Source organism: Desmodus rotundus, chromosome 3 (genome assembly GCF_022682495.2).
Source record: "Desmodus rotundus isolate HL8 chromosome 3, HLdesRot8A.1, whole genome shotgun sequence".
NCBI classification, from domain to species: domain Eukaryota; kingdom Metazoa; phylum Chordata; class Mammalia; order Chiroptera; family Phyllostomidae; genus Desmodus; species Desmodus rotundus.
Window position 1 is genome coordinate 201,867,346 of NC_071389.1, and position 15,195 is coordinate 201,882,540.

The 15,195-nt window shown below is 60.9% G+C and overlaps 3 protein-coding genes and 1 long non-coding RNA gene across 5 annotated transcripts; 2 read left to right on the forward strand and 2 right to left on the reverse strand.

Annotated features, from left to right (window-relative positions):
- Positions 1-180: 180 nt before the first annotated feature.
- On the forward strand, positions 181-8,381 carry LOC128780423 (uncharacterized). The gene is made up of 3 exons (XR_008426309.2): positions 181-869; positions 1,042-1,229; positions 6,816-8,381. It is a non-coding gene; the product is annotated as an uncharacterized lncRNA (long non-coding RNA).
- On the reverse strand, positions 1,422-3,724 carry MIOX (myo-inositol oxygenase). 2 transcript variants are annotated; one of them, XM_024579521.4, is made up of 10 exons: positions 3,662-3,724; positions 3,247-3,327; positions 2,960-3,040; positions 2,686-2,848; positions 2,490-2,557; positions 2,258-2,367; positions 2,116-2,183; positions 1,976-2,025; positions 1,783-1,895; positions 1,422-1,702 (listed from the first exon to the last, which is right to left on the reverse strand). In XM_024579521.4, exons 1-10 carry the CDS (start codon positions 3,674-3,676, stop codon positions 1,594-1,596), a joined length of 858 nt encoding a protein of 285 aa, XP_024435289.2. In that variant the 5' UTR covers positions 3,677-3,724; the 3' UTR covers positions 1,422-1,593. The 2 variants fall into 2 exon arrangements, with proteins under 2 accessions (XP_024435289.2, XP_045043152.2); XM_045187217.3 differs by lacking the exon at positions 3,247-3,327 and having other exon boundaries at positions 3,662-3,695.
- LOC128780422 (cytochrome c oxidase subunit 6B2-like) lies at positions 5,861-6,118 on the forward strand. The gene has a single exon (XM_053919855.1). The coding sequence runs from the start codon at positions 5,861-5,863 to the stop codon at positions 6,116-6,118; it is 258 nt and encodes an 85-aa protein (XP_053775830.1).
- Positions 8,382-9,726: 1,345 nt separating the features above from the next.
- On the reverse strand, positions 9,727-11,857 carry ADM2 (adrenomedullin 2). The gene is made up of 3 exons (XM_045187048.2): positions 11,659-11,857; positions 11,304-11,571; positions 9,727-10,778 (listed from the first exon to the last, which is right to left on the reverse strand). The coding sequence occupies exons 2-3, from the start codon at positions 11,411-11,413 to the stop codon at positions 10,460-10,462; spliced, it is 429 nt and encodes a 142-aa protein (XP_045042983.2). The 5' UTR covers positions 11,414-11,571; positions 11,659-11,857; the 3' UTR covers positions 9,727-10,459.
- Positions 11,858-15,195: the final 3,338 nt, after the last annotated feature.

Sequence of the window (15,195 nt, forward strand, 5' to 3'; positions counted from 1 at the left end):
GGGAGACAGACACAGGGCGGAGAGATGCAGCCATGGCCGGCGCCTGCTGGCAGCCACTGGCAGCTGGAAAAAGCAAACAGCCTCCTGGGAGCCCCGGGGTTGGGGGGGGACGGGGCGGGGGGGCAGGCCCTGCTGACACCTTGGTCTCAGAGTTCCGGCTTCCAGAACTTGAGGGAATAAATCTGTTGTTTCAAGCCAACAAGTTATGTGGGACACAGGAGACGAGCAGCCCGGGTGTCTTGTCACAGCGGACAGGTAGCAAGCCGCCCCAGAGCCGGTCGCGGTCGAGTCACGGGAATGCAGGGAGGGCTGTGTGAGCACCAGTGAGGGTGGTAATTCACTGTTCCGAAGCATAAATGTGCTGAAATATCTACGTTCGCAACTCAAAAACAGACGACCTGATCGTCGCTGAAGGACGGGCAAACCGGCAAACTAAGAGGGAGATGAGCGAGCAGGTACTTGCCTTTCCGGCACAAGCAGTCCCCAGTGAGCAGCAGGAGGAGCTTCTGGAGACTGCCTCGTCCACCAGAAGAGAGAGGGCGAGAAGCAGCGGGACGTTGCTGTCCAGCCCTGTGACGGTGAAGGACGGTCTTAGGTGACGCTGACACAGCTGAGCCTCCTCCAGAGAACTCTGCACCGCCTCTGAGGCGCTCTTGTCCCCCACAAGCCACACCTGAATTGGATGGGGCTCTGAGTGTATTTGCCAATGAGCAGGAAATACCGAGGACATACTGATCGATGCCACGGGGCTGCAATCGGAGAATTTCAACAGAAGGCAATTCCCAGAGACAAATGAGCTACTTCCTTCAAAGAGATAAACTGGTGTGGCCTTGGGGGCACACACAGGGGACAAAACCACATGAAATGAGGTGATTGGCTGAGCCAAGGTGGGAGTGCGCCTGGGGAGGGGAGGGCGCCAGGGTGGGTATTCCTGGGGCTCGTTCACAGCAGTTATCCGGTGCCCCTGTTGGTGTTTCTGGAGTGCCTTCTTTTAGCTGAGGTGTGCTGTTCTGGTCTCTTTTGTTCTGTTTTGTTTTTTAGGGAGGCTGAGCTAAAAGGCTTGGTGACTGTTTTGAAAAAGGGGGGTACTCCGGTGACCCCAGGTTTGGACATGGGAGCTGGCTGGATGAGGAAGATGTTTATGGAGACAGGCACAGCCTCATCTCCCTGCCCGCAGACCACCCTGCAGCCCGACCGGCTCACGGAGGCCAGACTGCAGCTGCTTCAAGGTTTGTTGTTTTTTTTAATTGATTTAGAGCGAGTGAGAGCAAGCGAGAGAGAGGGAGGGAGACATCGATTTGCTGTCCCACCCATTCATGCACTCCTTGGGTGATTCTTGCCTGTGCCCTGACCGGGGGCTGAACCCACAACCTTGGAACATCCAGACGACACTGTAACCAACTGAGCTACCAGGCCAGGGCCATGAGTCAAGGTCTTTATTGCCACGGAGAGAGAGGCCACTAGGGTGGGGAGCACAGAGTGCAGGTGGGTGTCTGGAGTCCCCCAGAGAGGCCGGGGCGGAGTGTCACTGTGCCTGACAGCAGCGGCCACCCTGGAGCACTGGGCCGGGCCTGAGCAGGGCAGGCAGGCTGGTCACCAGCGCAGGACCCCAGGACAGTACTTGTCAATGAGCCCCTGGTAGTAGGGCCGCAGCTGGTCCACGTCTGGCAGGTCGGGACACTTGGTGTACAGGTCAAACTTGCTGCAGCAAGGAAGGGACAGTGACTGGTGGACCCCGTCCCCTCCTCCCACCGCTCCCAGTCTCCACAGGCTTGGCCGTACTTGAACTCCTGCACCCAAGGCAGCATGGCCAGGTCCTGTGCACTGCACAGCTGCCGGTAGTCGCCCCCGGTGTGCCACGGGTAGAAGGAGTGGAACCGGACCATGTAGAAGGCCTGGGGACAGAAAGAGGCCACACCCAGCGTGGGCCAGGCTGGGCGGGGCTCTCAGTGTGGCCCCTCCCCCCCAATTCTACCTCCGCGGGCAGGGAGAATTTGTTGAACTTCATCATCTGGTGCATGTACTCTGTGAGAGAGAGGGCGTCACCACCAGGGCCCAGAGGGGCGGCCCCGCCTCTGGCAGACCATCCCTGCTGCTGCCTCTACCCAGCCTCACCGTCGTGGCCCCAGGACATGAGGACGTTCTCAAGTCCACAGTGCGGCTGGTACATGCCCAGTTCCGTGCTGCAGGGAGAGGTGGAGGGTGAGGGCTCAGAAGCCCCCCGGGAACGGAAGGGCCAGCGGTGTTGGAGGGGCACCTGTATCGAGGGTCCTGGAGGTCGGGGTTGTCCTGGAAGGTGGAGTCACAGAAAACCACAGAGGCCTGGGGACGGCAGCCAACCGGGAAGGTGTCTCCAACGACTGCCCACTGGGGAGGGACAGGCAGCCGTGGACGGGCATGAAAGGCTTGCCCACCAAGCGGGTGCCCGAGCCCAGAGCTGAGGCTGTCTGGGCCCCGCCCTGCCAACCACTCTCTGTCCCTGCCCTCACCTGGGGCTCCCCCGCCAGGGCCAGGACCTTCCCCAGGTCGTGCAGGAGCCCGACGAGGTGGAACCAGTCTGGCAGGAGAGAAACAGGGCGGGCAGGCTGGTGGGGGTGCTGGGCCAGGGAAGGGGAGGAACAGGTGTGGGCAGGGTGCGGGCAGCGCCTCCCCATCACGGCCGGGGAGGGGTGGGGCGGGGCACACCCTTGTCCGGGTGGGCCTCCCGGATGCTCTCGGCCGTCTGGAAGGCGTGGAAGGAGTTGGGGAAGTCCACATCTGGGTCCGACTCGTCCACCAGCTCATGCAGCATGTCCACAGCCTCCATGACGGTCATCTTCTTGTAGGAGAAGTTCATGAACTGGGTGTGCTGGGCCAGGAAGGGCGAGGTCAGCAGGGCCCCGGACGGACCGGCCCCGATCCCTTTCCGTGCACTCTGCCTCTCGGGCAGGGCAGACCCGCCCAGGAGTCGGCCGGGTACCTTCCTCCTGACGAAGTCCACCGTCTGCTGTGTGTGCATGAGCTTGTAGGTGGCGAAGACGCGGTCCAGGAGTGGGCCAGACTGCAAGCCAGAGGGTCAGCCAGGTGGTGCCCAGTCCCGGTGCTTTGCACCCAGGGGGCCCACTGCCTCCCTTCACCCAGCTGCCTCACAGGTGCTCATGGGGTCTTCCTGGGGGCCCGCCCTGGACCTGTGCCATGAAAAGTGTCGCCCTCCTCCGGAAGGGCTGGGGCGTGGGGTGGGCCGAGTGGGCAGGGTGAGGTGCTCACGGTGTAATTTCGGAAGCTGCCCTTGTCCTTGGCTGCCTCTGGGTCTACCTCAGGCCTGTAGACCAGGGAAGGGTCTGCACCCTGGTGGATGGGGATTGAACCCATTTCACCACGATGTCAGCTTGGTGAGGACACCACCCAGGGGCACAAGACCAGCTGAGGCCAGTGGTCACCCCAGAGCACAGCCGTGCCTCAGCACACCCGAGTCCGGCCCCTGCGCCGGCCAGCAGCCTTGGCAAGTCCTAGCCAGGTGCCTGCTCCCCAGCATTGCTGTGAGGGGCACAGACCCCACGTGCATCTCCTTCCTGAGCCCTGGGCGCACTGGGAGCCTAGGCATCGGGTTGCTGGCCCTTTCCACAAGGGACAACCAGCCACCGGTGAGCAGCCAGTGGGACCCATCTGTGCAGGGACTCACCACAGCCACCTTCATCCTGAGACGGAGCCAAGCTGCCAGGTGGGCAAGAGTCCCACAGGCCTTGTGCCCCTATATATGCTCACAGGTTACGTAAGTGGCCAGACACCACCCAGCCCCTTGACCCGGGGCCCTTGGTAATGAGTGACAACCCACCCCGCTTCTGGCCTCCGAGAATTAATGTGTCAGCACCGGAGTGGCCCCAGCCACTTCTCCCTGAGCTCAGACTCCCCCACGGCCAGCTGGCCTGCTTAGGGTGTCCAGTTGCTTTGTCCCACATGCGTCAACTGCTGCCACACCCAGTGTAGGCCCCTACAGACAGGGGGTGGGACCCAAACGCCACCCCCAAGTCCTCAGTCCCCTGGGGTTCAGGCCCCTGGGGTTCTGGGCAGGGGCCCGCTTCAGGAAGTCGCTCTGACAGTTGCTGAAACGGGAAGGCAGGGCTTGCTGAGGGCGGTGGTCACTGAGGACCCTGGGCTCCTCCAGAATGCAGCCAGCACATCCTGGAGAGGAGTGGGGAGAAGGGCTCGTGCGCAGACCTGGCGACAGCCCCCGCCTGCAGCCCCCGTTCTGTGCATGCAGGGCAGGGGAACCCAAAGGAAGAGGCTGTCACTCCGGTCTGGTAACTAATGGAGTTTGTTAAGGGAAACTCACACGGGAGGCAGGTTCACCTGGACGGCTACAAGACCAGACAGACCCCTGCACCGCCCGGCAGGAGCCAAAGGCTCCTGCAGGCTAAGGTGGGGCTTGGTCACGGGCATACATGCAGGAATGCTCCCCGTACAGAAACTGCGTTACACACTTGGCCAGGGAGCAGCACACAGCAGGGGGCCGGGGAGGGGTGTCGCCTGAGGTGGGGGGGGGACGTCTGCTACAGTCAGTCTCCACGTGGGGTCTGCAGCAAGCAATCCACCCCCCTGGCCCAGGCCCAATTGGGTCAGGTCGGGCAGCAGTCAGGATGTGGAAGAGTCTCTCCTGGAGTGGGGGTGGGGGTCTGTGGCAGGAAGACTGGCAGGAGGGGACATTAAGAGCAGGGGTTTCCTGCTCACCTGACTTGACAGGATTCTTGCGGAAGGCAGTGCGGGGCAAGGAGGCTCCAGGGTGCGGTGGGGACTGGGCCAGGCCACAGGGAGTGGAGGGTGCAGAGGGTCCGGTCCAGGTGGGTCTTTGCTCTGGTCACGTGCGGCCGGGCCCAGGTCCTGCGGACTCAGCAGGGCCCAACCTGACGAGCACACCTGCCTGGGACCGACTCCCTCCGAAGAAGAGCAGAAGCAGAAGTCCCCGACAGAGGCCGCCGCTCATGGGCTGGTGGGGCGAGTGGGTCAGAGCACCTGCTCCAGGCTCCACGGTGGGGCGGGGGCCTGTGGGGGCTGCGCTTACTGCCTCAGACTCCTCCTGCCCTTGCTGAAAATAGGTGGGGGCACCGGGGCCCCTGAGTAAACTGGCAAAGGGCAGCCTGCGCTAGGGCTCTCAGCCGCTGTCCTGTCCCACAGCACCTTGAGCTTCTCACTTGTTATTTCACCTTTGAGGTTTGTTTCCCTCTGTCCCCTCCCACTAGAATGTTGGCTCTGCAGAGGGCAGGAGGGCGTGTTTTATTCCGTAATGTTTCCTGCATTCGCCAGAGGGACGGAGAAGGGGATCCAGGGGGGAGGCAGGAGCCATCACCCCAAAAGCAGGTGGTGGCTTGGACCAGGAGAAGGAGCAAATGGCTGGCTTAGGGGGTTTGAATGACAGGGGGCGAGAGGAAGTGAGGTCTGTGAACAAAAATATAAATGGAGCCCCTTTAAAATGCAGGGGGAGTTGCTACTCCCCACCCCGCAACAGTCCGGCAAAACCGATGTCTCAAACCTCTGGATGTTGAAACAGGGCAGAAGCAACCTGTGTCCCACAGAGCTGGTTGCAAAGGATAGAAAAAACTAATGCAAGTTTTCAGTAAGAGAATATATATAAAGATACGTTTCCGTGAAGGGAAATGGAAACAATTTTGTCCTGGTTATTTTCGAAGGTTACCTCATAATTCAGGTGGCTAAAATTAAATTGTTATTATAATGGTTAAAAAAATAAGCTTTAGGGAGCCACAGGCATACAGGGACGTGCCGACATCAGCCGAGTGAGGACAGGGAGGGTGGGATTGGGGCTGGGTTTGGGGGTGGGGATCAGGCACGGAGACCCTCCTGCCCGCAGGAGCTGCTGACTCAGTGCATGTTAGACAAGAAGCCCTCCAAGGCGCCATGGCCCACGCCACCTTTCGACCCGCGCTTCCCCAACCAGAACCAAACCCGCAACTGCTACCAGAACTTCCTGGACTACCACCGCTGCATGAAGAAGATGAACCTCCGCGGGAAGAGCGCTCAACCCTGCGAGTATTTCTACCACGTGTACCACTCGCTGTGCCCCATCGGCTGGGTGCAGCGTTGGGCGGAGCAGATAAAGTCGGGGACCTTCGCGGGCAAAATCTGACGGTCTGAGCTCGCGGCTCCTCCCAGAGACCAGGCCCCAGCTCCCCACTCCCAGTCCCTAAGCACCAAATAAAGCTATGATGTTGCCTCTGAAAAAAAAAAAAAGAAAAAAAAAAGAAAAAAAAATAAGCTTTAATATCACACTTGTGTTTATGTAAAGCTAAAACATAGTGTTATTTCTCTACTAACAGAACAAAATTTCCTATACTATTGGTATGCTCTTGACAAGAAATTATAAAGGACCCTGGCTGCTGTAGCTCAGTGGATTGAGCGCGGGCTTGTAAGCCAAGTGGTCGCTGGTTGGAACCCCAGTCGGGGCAAATGCCCGCGTTGCGGGCCAGGCCCCCAGTGGCGGGTGTGTGAGAGGCAACGGATCGATGTATCTCTCACACATTGATGTTTCTCTCCCTCTCTCCCTCCCTTCTCCTCTGTCTAGAAATAAATAAAATAAAATAAAAAACTTAGCAAAAAGAACAAAGGGCAACACGACTTAAGAACATGGAGTAAATGAACCAACACGGATGATTATAATTTTGTGATTCTTTACATGAAACAATGTTACTGGTTTCTCATGCTTGTTTTCCAGATACAAGTTTTTTCCTCCTAAGCTACCTATGACCTATAGCAATTTGGTAAATTAGGCCTTTGTAAAATAAAATTAAAACATTTATTTTTTCCTTCCTACCTGATCCCTCCAGAATTTAGGGCACTCTTCCCTAATCCACGTGCGCCCGCATTAAAGGCGCCGACTCTTGGGTTCACGGTTCCAGCGTGAAGAAAGCTCAGACAGCACCCTGGACAGCCCAACCAACCGAGGAAGCGGAACTTGAAATTGCTGGGAAATGTAGCAGACGGCACCCGTTTGTGGGCAGCCAGCCCCGGATTCCAGACCAGGCCTATACAATCTACACCTTCCTTTTCTTCCTTTTTTCCTTACTTTAGTTCCTTCTTATCTCACAAAAAAATACGAGGGACCAAGCACTCCCTGTAACGGTCATTGCTTCCGTTCCCCCTTAATTGCTAGCTGGAAAGTTAACATCGGACATCACCTTTAACCTACTTCCCAGGTCAGAACAGACAACTGGTCACACTCGGAGTCAGGGATGTCCCGTGCCTGGCGGTGTCAGCCCCAGTGGAGGTTGGAGGCACTTTTCCAGGACAGGTATTACAATGACTGCCACCGCAGCAGCCGACAGGAAAAACCTTTATGGTCCCTCACACGGGCTCTAACAGAACAGATTAGGGGCTCTTGGCTGCACCTAGCTGAACGAGGTAGGGTTTTCCTGCTGTGCTTGACAAAACACCTCTGGTAGAACAGAGATAAAACTAGATAAAACCTGGGCACGGGCTAAACTGTCGCATACGGGCCCACCGACCCCCATGGTTCTCCAACGTGTCTTCGCTAACTGCCCGCAGGTTTTGCCTCCTGGCTCAGCTCTGTCCTCCGAGTTGAGCTCAGCATTCTGTTCGTTCTTGGGGAAACGTTCGGGGTCCCACGTCTTGGTTCTGCACAGCTCCACGTCCTACGGGCCTTGCTCTGATCATGACGCTCAGTGTTCCAAGGTGGTCGCTGACGGCCGGAAACGACAGGTGCGGGCCCTTAAACGCGAAGGTAAAACGGCCAACCCCCCCGCTCTGGCACTCTTGCTGCTCCAGTATGGCCTGATGCTCCTAAAAAACCGCTTTCCCTCCCGTGTGGGGCCCGACATGCCGCGCTCGAGCTTGCGTGGAGACCAGAGACGGGGGCAGGTGTGACGTGCCCAGAACGAGCCCCCTGACCACAGAGAACCAACAGCGCCTTAAAAACGGATCAGAGCTGCTTTCCAATAACCGACCCGCAAAGCTCCCCAGGAAAGGCCTTGGTTAAAAGGGGGGAAATGCCAACGACAACATGAACGGAGCCAGAGCTGCCGCCCCAGCGGGACTGCCGGCCTGCCTTGCACACCACGTGCCTCGGACCTTTGGGTGTTAACACAGGGCCGACTAACCTTTGCACTGGGCCTGAGCAGCCCTGGGCTCCAAAGAGCTGTTTGCAAAGATGGCGAGGAAGCAGATGTGACAACTACCGGACTGAAGAACCCAAATGGGGCTTAGAGTCAGCCTCGCTGTGTCTCGGCGTCCTTACCCACAGCAATGCCTCCCTGCCCCTCCTCGGGCATGCCTGTCACCTCTGCACCCTAACAGGAACACTATTGGGCTTATGCTGGAGTCAGCGATTCCGGATTAACTCTCCTTTGACCTTAAATAAATGCTGTTGCCTCTCACTTTGAAAGGCCTTTTATTTTTTAGGTTAACAAGGTTTTGCCAGAAGCAGTGGCTGTGAGAAGGCAGTGGGTGGGTGGGGGCTGGAGGAGCTTGGGTGCTGCCGCCAGACCCCCACGGTGGGGGGGGGGGGGGCGGGTGTCAGGTAGGCGGCCAGCCAGGGCTGGACTGGGGCTCAGGGCAGCGGACACCAGGTGAGATGCTTTGACCACAGCAGGTGACCTCACGGCAGGCGACCTCGTGACAGGACAAAGGGATGCATTCAGGTCAACAGTCCACCCTGCTTCAAGGAGGAGCAGCCCAAAGCTTGGGGGGGGTCTCGGCAAGGACACCAAGGCGCCACCCTGGGGGCCTGGCCCCGTGAGGAGGGTGCCCTGCAGGGCCACGCCCCGGGCAGAGGGAACATCCTGTGTGCAGGACCAGACCCCAGACAGGCCTGGGACTTTGCCCCAGCTTGGCCCCGCTGGCCCCCCTCCTCAGTGCCCTCCCTGCCCCTGCCCCTGTTGACACCCCTCAGTGACCACAGGCACGTGGTTCCAAGACCTGCCCACAAGTTCCAGCCTCAGGGAGCTGCTTTTGGGTGCCTCCCCCAGCCGCACCGGCACCTCCTGTGGGTGAGGGGCCTGGCCCCTCTCCGGGGACCCTGCAGTCTTCAGCCTGTTGCCCTCAGCACAGAGGTCTCCGGCTGCCGGCAGCCCAGGGAGCAGCCTGAACCCTTTCCCCAGAGCCTGGGGCAGGGCAGATGCCCTACCCGGCCTGGTGGTCCCTGAGGTGGAGGAGCAAGCCCAGGTGAGGCCCAGGTAGGTGCTTCAGGAGTCTCCTGCCCTTGACCCAGAGCTTGGGCTCTGTGGTTGGGCCCTGCAAGGACCTGGCTTTGTCCCTGACCTCGGTGGCTGCAGTTTCTGTCCCTGAAGTTGAGATAATGATTGTGCCACCCAGTGGGGCCGCTGGAAGGGTATCGCAGCCAAATGCTGACACACTAAGCGCTGTGTGTGTGTGCGCTGATCGAAAGAAGCCACCTTTCTGAGCCAATGGTCATGCCCATCTGGCATGGGGTGGCAGCACCTCGGGGTCCCCAACAGGCTCCGTTGTCCTGACAGGGAAAGGCCCCACCTGGGGGACACACAAGAGCTGGATGAGCAGGCTGGCTATGCATCAGTCCCCTCCTCAGGCTCCTGACACCCTGGGTCCACCCTCCTGCTGTCCCCACACCTGGTCCCACTGAGTCCCCACCCTAGCCAGGGCTGGGGTGGGGAGCCTGTGTTGCCCCACCCCTGTTGGCCTTCCCCACCCCACCCCTGGCAGTGGTGGCGGTTATGATTGCCTTGAGCTACTTTGGCTGGGAGATCTTGTCCCCAAGCCAGCCTGCCTGGCCTGGGGAGTGGGGAGGGGTGTTCCTCTGTGCTCTGCCCCAGAACACCCCGCGTGGCTCTTGAACCCTTGGCCCTCCTCTGGAGCTCCCCACCGGGGATGCAGACAGGGGCCTTCACTGCAGCCTGGGCCCCTCAGCCGGCCCTGGGGCCCGCAGTGGGGTCCTCCTCCCTACTGCCCTCCCAGTCGCACGGGTGCAGGGAGGAGGACCTAGGGCCGGGTGCCCAGGCGGGCCCAAAGCTGGGTCTGATCTGACAGTGGGCCCAGCAGTAGAGGGCCATGCCGCCAGGCCTGCTGGGCCCCTGTCCCCTGTGCTCCCAGAGGCGGTGCTGCGTGGTCAGGACGGACGCCTGCCCGTGCCTGTCAGCGGACTTCTTCCCCTGAAGCCCTTCAAGGTGCTGGCCACCTCTGCGTCACACCGGGCCCCTGAGGGGCGCACCCCTGACGTGCACAGAGCCCCGGCTGTCTGGGGTCTGCCCATAGACCTGCCTGGGGCCATGTGTGTACCTGCGTCCACCTGTCCAAAGCCGCTCAAGGCTGCTGCACCTGGTGGGTGTGTGGCTAGGCCTCCTCCGCATCACCCCCCCACCACCCCAGAAATGGAGAGACCACTGCCTGCAGGAGCCCTGGGGGGCTGAGGCTTAGCTGCAGCTCTGGGGTGGGGGTGCAGCACCTGGCTGGGACAGGCAGGGGGATGGCCTGCCCTGCATCAGCCATAGCTGTGGGGGCTGCTGGGGTCAAGGGGGGCCAAGTCCCGTGGGCCAGCTGAGGCGACGAGCTGCCACAGGCAGTGGCTGAGGTTCTGCACTTGGCAGGTGCCCAGCATACAGCCCACCCACAGGAGCAGGGCTGTGGGCCTCGGGGGGCCTGAGCGTCGGCGGGGACCCTTCCAGAGAGGCTGGCCCACAGCAGGGGACAGGCTGGCACTCCTCTGTGGCTGCAGGGCCTGGCGTGTCTTCCAGGTCTCAGGCCAGGGTGCAGGGCGCTGGGGCTGCAGCCCGCTGGAGGGCGTCCGGGCTGGAGGTTCCCTGCAGGGGTAGGTGGAGGAAGCAAACCCAAGGACGCAGCCTTTCAGGGATCCCCACCTGCAGCCTAGAGCACTGCCAGGGCACGGGTGCTGGCTCCTCTGCCCTCTCAGGAGCCCGGGCCCCACGTCCCCTTCACTGGGGCCTCCCTGGGCAAAGGGCACCCTTGACTTCTGTGGGTCACTATGCTCAGGTCCAGTGACCCCCCAGCCCTTCCCGTAGTAGTCTGGGGGAGGTGGGCAGGCCTGGGGACCCCTCCAGCCTCTGGTGCCCTTGCCGACCTCTCTGTTGAGGGGGCTACTCTGCCAGTGGGGGCAGAGGACTGCCCTGGGAAGGGAGGCAAGGAAAGAGGGGACTCTTGCACTGCTCAGGGGTTGCTGAAGGCATGGGGGCTGGCTCTTGATTTGGGGGTATCTTCCCCAACGCAGAGGTGGGGGAATGGGAAGGGGTAGGGAGAGAAGGGGGCCTCCCCAGTCACTCTGGTTTCTGTGGCTTCGTCCAGGGGAGGGTGGTCTGAGGCCCACTCACCTGGGCCGGGCAGGCCGCGGGCTCCTGCCCTGGCAGCCAGACAGCGCATCGGGGAGCTGCAGGCAGAGGAGGCTGATGCAACTGAAGGTGACCAGCAGGAGCTGGGCCATGGCGGTAGGGATGGAGACCAGCGAGCTGGCAGGTGCGGAGTGAGGGTGGGGGCTGGCCTGGAGCCACCCTTCCGTGGGGAGCCCTCCACATGGGGGCGGGCAGGCTGGCTCCTACGTCTGTCTGTCCTGCTTGGGACGGAGCCTCCGCACCTGCAGAGCTAAACAGTCTTTCCAGGAGCAGGTGGCGACTAGGAGGGCTGAGCCAGGGCTCCCTCCCCCAGACCTCCCCAAGTCAGCCCTCTCACCAGCTCCCCAGTCCTGCACAGCCCGTGGGGCGGCACTGGGGGTGCAGGGAAGGGGTGGTCTAAGGGTCGAACCCCAGGACCCCATCCCTCTGGTATGGAACACTTTCCTGGAGCCTGGAGGTGGGGCCTGACCTCCCGGGTGGCAGGAGCTGGCCTCAGGCCCGGTTCCCTCCCCCTACCCCCGCCTCTTCTCCTGGGGCGTGTCCGGGTGCCTGGCCAGCATCTCTGCTGGGGAACACAGCGGGCTGGGTGTGCCGTTCCTCACAGAGACAGTTTCAAGGCCCCTCAAGATCCTCTAAAAGTCCAGACTGTTTCCCCCTCATTACAGAAGTATTGTACTAACTGGTTTTTGTAAGAAATTTAAACAAGTAAAAAGGGAGAGCCCCCTTGCCACCCACTGTGGCTCCTGCACCAGAGTGAGGGAGACGCCCCCCTGCCGACTTTCTCCTGTGCGTCCCCCACACACAACACACACGTAGAGCTAAACACACACGCAAACATAGAGCTGTCCCGACTTTATTGCTATTGGCCTTGCTCCAACATGTAGGCGTTCTGTGACTTACTTAACTGGCCCTTTATTAACGAGCAATTAGCCAATCTCCAGAAGGACCCTTGAGTTGGGGGCTCACAGATATGTCTCCATAGGGCACTTTCTTAGAAGTGGAAATGCTGGGTGAGGGTGAGCCTGTGTTTGTGTAAACAGTTAGTGCCAACTTGTTCTCCATAGGCTTGTGCCAATCTACTGCCAACCCATTAACAGACTTGGTGTTACGGGGTCTTTGCTTCTTTGTCACTCTGAGAGGGGACAATGGTCCATGCCCTTTTCTTGGCTGACTGAGCATCTCTGCAAGGGGCATCCTGCTCCTGCCTCCTGTCTTCCTACCTCTGTGCCCCTCCATCCCTCCTCTATCCCTCCTGCGGCGCACTCCACAGGGGCTCAGTAAACACTTGCCGGATGACCAAGTCCACTGGTGTTGACGAGGCCCACATCACCCAGCTTTTGTCCACCCTGAGGAAGGTGGGAAGCGTCAGCAGGCACACCTCCTTCTGTTTACTTTCACCAGTGTGCGGAGGAGGGACAATGACTTGGTCACCATTAGAAAAGTGGAGTTCAGCAGGGAGGTGGGTGCCGGGGGGGGGGGGGCCTGGGGGAGGGGGCCATGGGGACCAAGTGGAGGCATCGCAGGGAGACTGCGCAGGGCAGGGAGTCCCTGGAGAGACTGGAAGGCGAGCAGCCTGGGCACATCCTGGCGGGGCTGTCTGGCTGGCCTCCACCCTCCCGGGCCTGGGGCTGAGAGGGGGCACAGAGGGAAACGTGGTTTGGGGGGTTTGGGAGGCAGCCAGGCTCTGGCAGGCAGAGGAGAGTGAGCATTGCTGTGGGGGTGGAGCGGGCAGGGAGGCTGGAGCCTGCGGGCCAGCCCTGGAGGAATCGGGAGGGAGGGGCGCAGAGGACCTGGACAATTCTGTCTTCCACGCTGGGGCCAGAACCACCCTTCCAAACATACATGTGATCATGCTGCTCAGCACACCGATGAAAGGAAAACACCGGAACTCCCTGTCTCCAAGAGCTTTCAACCTGGACGGTGCAGGCGAGACTCAGGGAGGTTCGTGGGGCCAGGGCTCTCCACACTCTTCCCGTATGGGACTGCCGCCGTGGGCCCAAGGTCCCATCTCCCTGAAATCCCACAGATGGCCACCGTGTCCTGTGTCCTCTGGCCTCAGGCTGCTTATTTTGCCAACTGGATGAGAGGCCCCTCCCTTTGATGGCATAGCCTCCTGCACAACACAGGAGCTGTAATGTCCCTATGCCCCCCCGGGGGCACCCAGGGGGCCCTTCATTCATTCTTAGTTGGAGGAGCTGCCTCTGGGGAGTGGTGGGCTGGCTGCTGGGAGCTGCTCCGGGATGGAGGTTCCCCTGGAGAATGGGAACTGGGCCACAGCAGGCAGGGGGCTGCTTTGGAGACATCCCTTGGGGTAAGAAAAGCCATGGTGGGCTGACAGCTTCGAGCGCAGTTTTGTAGAGCACTTGAAGGTGAGAGTGACTCTAACCCTGTTGACAAGGATTTCAGTGAAGGAAAGACTGAGGCTGGGGCATGGGGAGCAGCAACAACAGGCAGGGAGGAGGAGAGGGGCAGAGCCTCTGGTCACTGCAGAAGGAAGTGGGCGTGAGGGAGGCGGGCTTGGGGTTTGCTGATGCAACACTTGGCCCCCCATGAGATGGCTTCTGTGTTCTCTGTGAAGGAGGGCAGTGGGTCCACCTCTGAGACACAGGAGGTGGGGGAAGAAGTTTGAGACTGCAGAGTGCAAGAGAGCTGAGCAGACCTCAGCAGGCTAGGCAGGGGGAGGGGGTGGCTGGGGCCATGGTGTCCCGGTGGCCATCTGCACTGCAGGTGGTGCAGGGCTGGGGGAGATGGGGAGACAGATGGGCGGGACTGCATGTGTTTGCCTGAGGTTTGCCTGATGGGGTCAATGGAAACCAAGTGAGGAGGTGGGGGCCGACGGCATTGGCAGATGACAGGTAATGGGAGCCACGCTGGGCTGGGTGAAGGAACTGAAGGAGAATCAGTCAGGGAGGGTCACTCCCCACAAGAAGGCCTGGGGGAGAGCAGAGAAGGCACAGTCCCTTCAAAGGGGACGAGGCAGGCAGGGTGGCTTGGGCAGCGCAGAGGGCGGGAAACTCGACAGCAAGAAACTTGGGAGGGGCATCATGGTTCAGAAGGGCCCTCCAGCTCCCCGTGACCCCAGGGTGCCTATGAACAGGCTGCAGAAACGGGCTCCTTAGGGTACAAGGGTGGGGAGAGCCCGATGCCAGCCAGAGGACTGGCCAGGGACTGGCCGGCGGTGCACAGGCTCGGTACTGGTGCTACCAGGTGCTCAGCCCCTTTTGGCTGCAGTGGAGAAACCAACTCGAGCAGAATGTCCGGACCCAACAGAGGAGGCTGTGGCGGCCGGTGCGCCCAGGAGGAGAGGGGAGTCTGGTGGGCTCAGCTCTTGTCTCTGGGTTTGGTGTCATTCATTCTCCCCGCCCAGCCCTACCATTGGGAGCGACGGGCACTGTCAGGGGACTTGGGAGGGTGCAGCCTTCGCCCAGCTACCAGCCGGGCCTCCAGGGCCTCGCGTCTTAAACACTGCTCTTTACAGCGGGACGTGCAGCGTGCCTTTTTAAAGGACAGGTGTTAAATCTCACCCCACCTGGACCAGGTGGGGCTCGAGCCCTCCTCAGGCCGGGAACCCCACCCGCATGGCCTGGGTCCTGCCTGCCCCTGCTAGTAACCCTCCCGAAGGGATGCCCCCGCCTGGCAGACCTGTAGGCAGGCCCGGGCCCTCGGCCTTCCTCCAGGCTGACAGTGCCCAGGGACTGAGCCTCGGAGATCCTGCCGCGCTTGCCGCTGACCCGCGGGAGCCGCCGTCGATGTCACCACCCGGGGGGCGGTGCCCAGGCCCCGAGAGGGCGGTGGTGGGCCAGGCCCCGCCCCAGGAACCGAGCCCGAGCGGCTGGACCAATGGGAGCGCGGTGTTCCTGGGCCCCCCGCCTCC

Coding starts and splice junctions, on each gene's coding strand:
- LOC128780422 (XM_053919855.1), top strand. CDS start 5,861: ATGTTAGACAAGAAGCCCTCCAAGGCGCCATGGCCCACGCCACCTTTC.
- ADM2 (XM_045187048.2), bottom strand. CDS start 11,413: ATGGCCCAGCTCCTGCTGGTCACCTTCAGTTGCATCAGCCTCCTCTGC. Junction 10,779..11,303: donor CCGCGGCCTGCCCGGCCCAG/GTGAGTGGGCCT, acceptor CTACCCCTGCAG/GGAACCTCCAGCCCGGACGC.
- MIOX (XM_024579521.4), bottom strand. Junction 2,026..2,115: donor CATGTCCTGGGGCCACGACG/GTGAGGCTGGGT, acceptor TCTCTCTCACAG/AGTACATGCACCAGATGATG. Junction 1,703..1,782: donor CCTTGGGTGCAGGAGTTCAA/GTACGGCCAAGC, acceptor TCCTTGCTGCAG/CAAGTTTGACCTGTACACCA.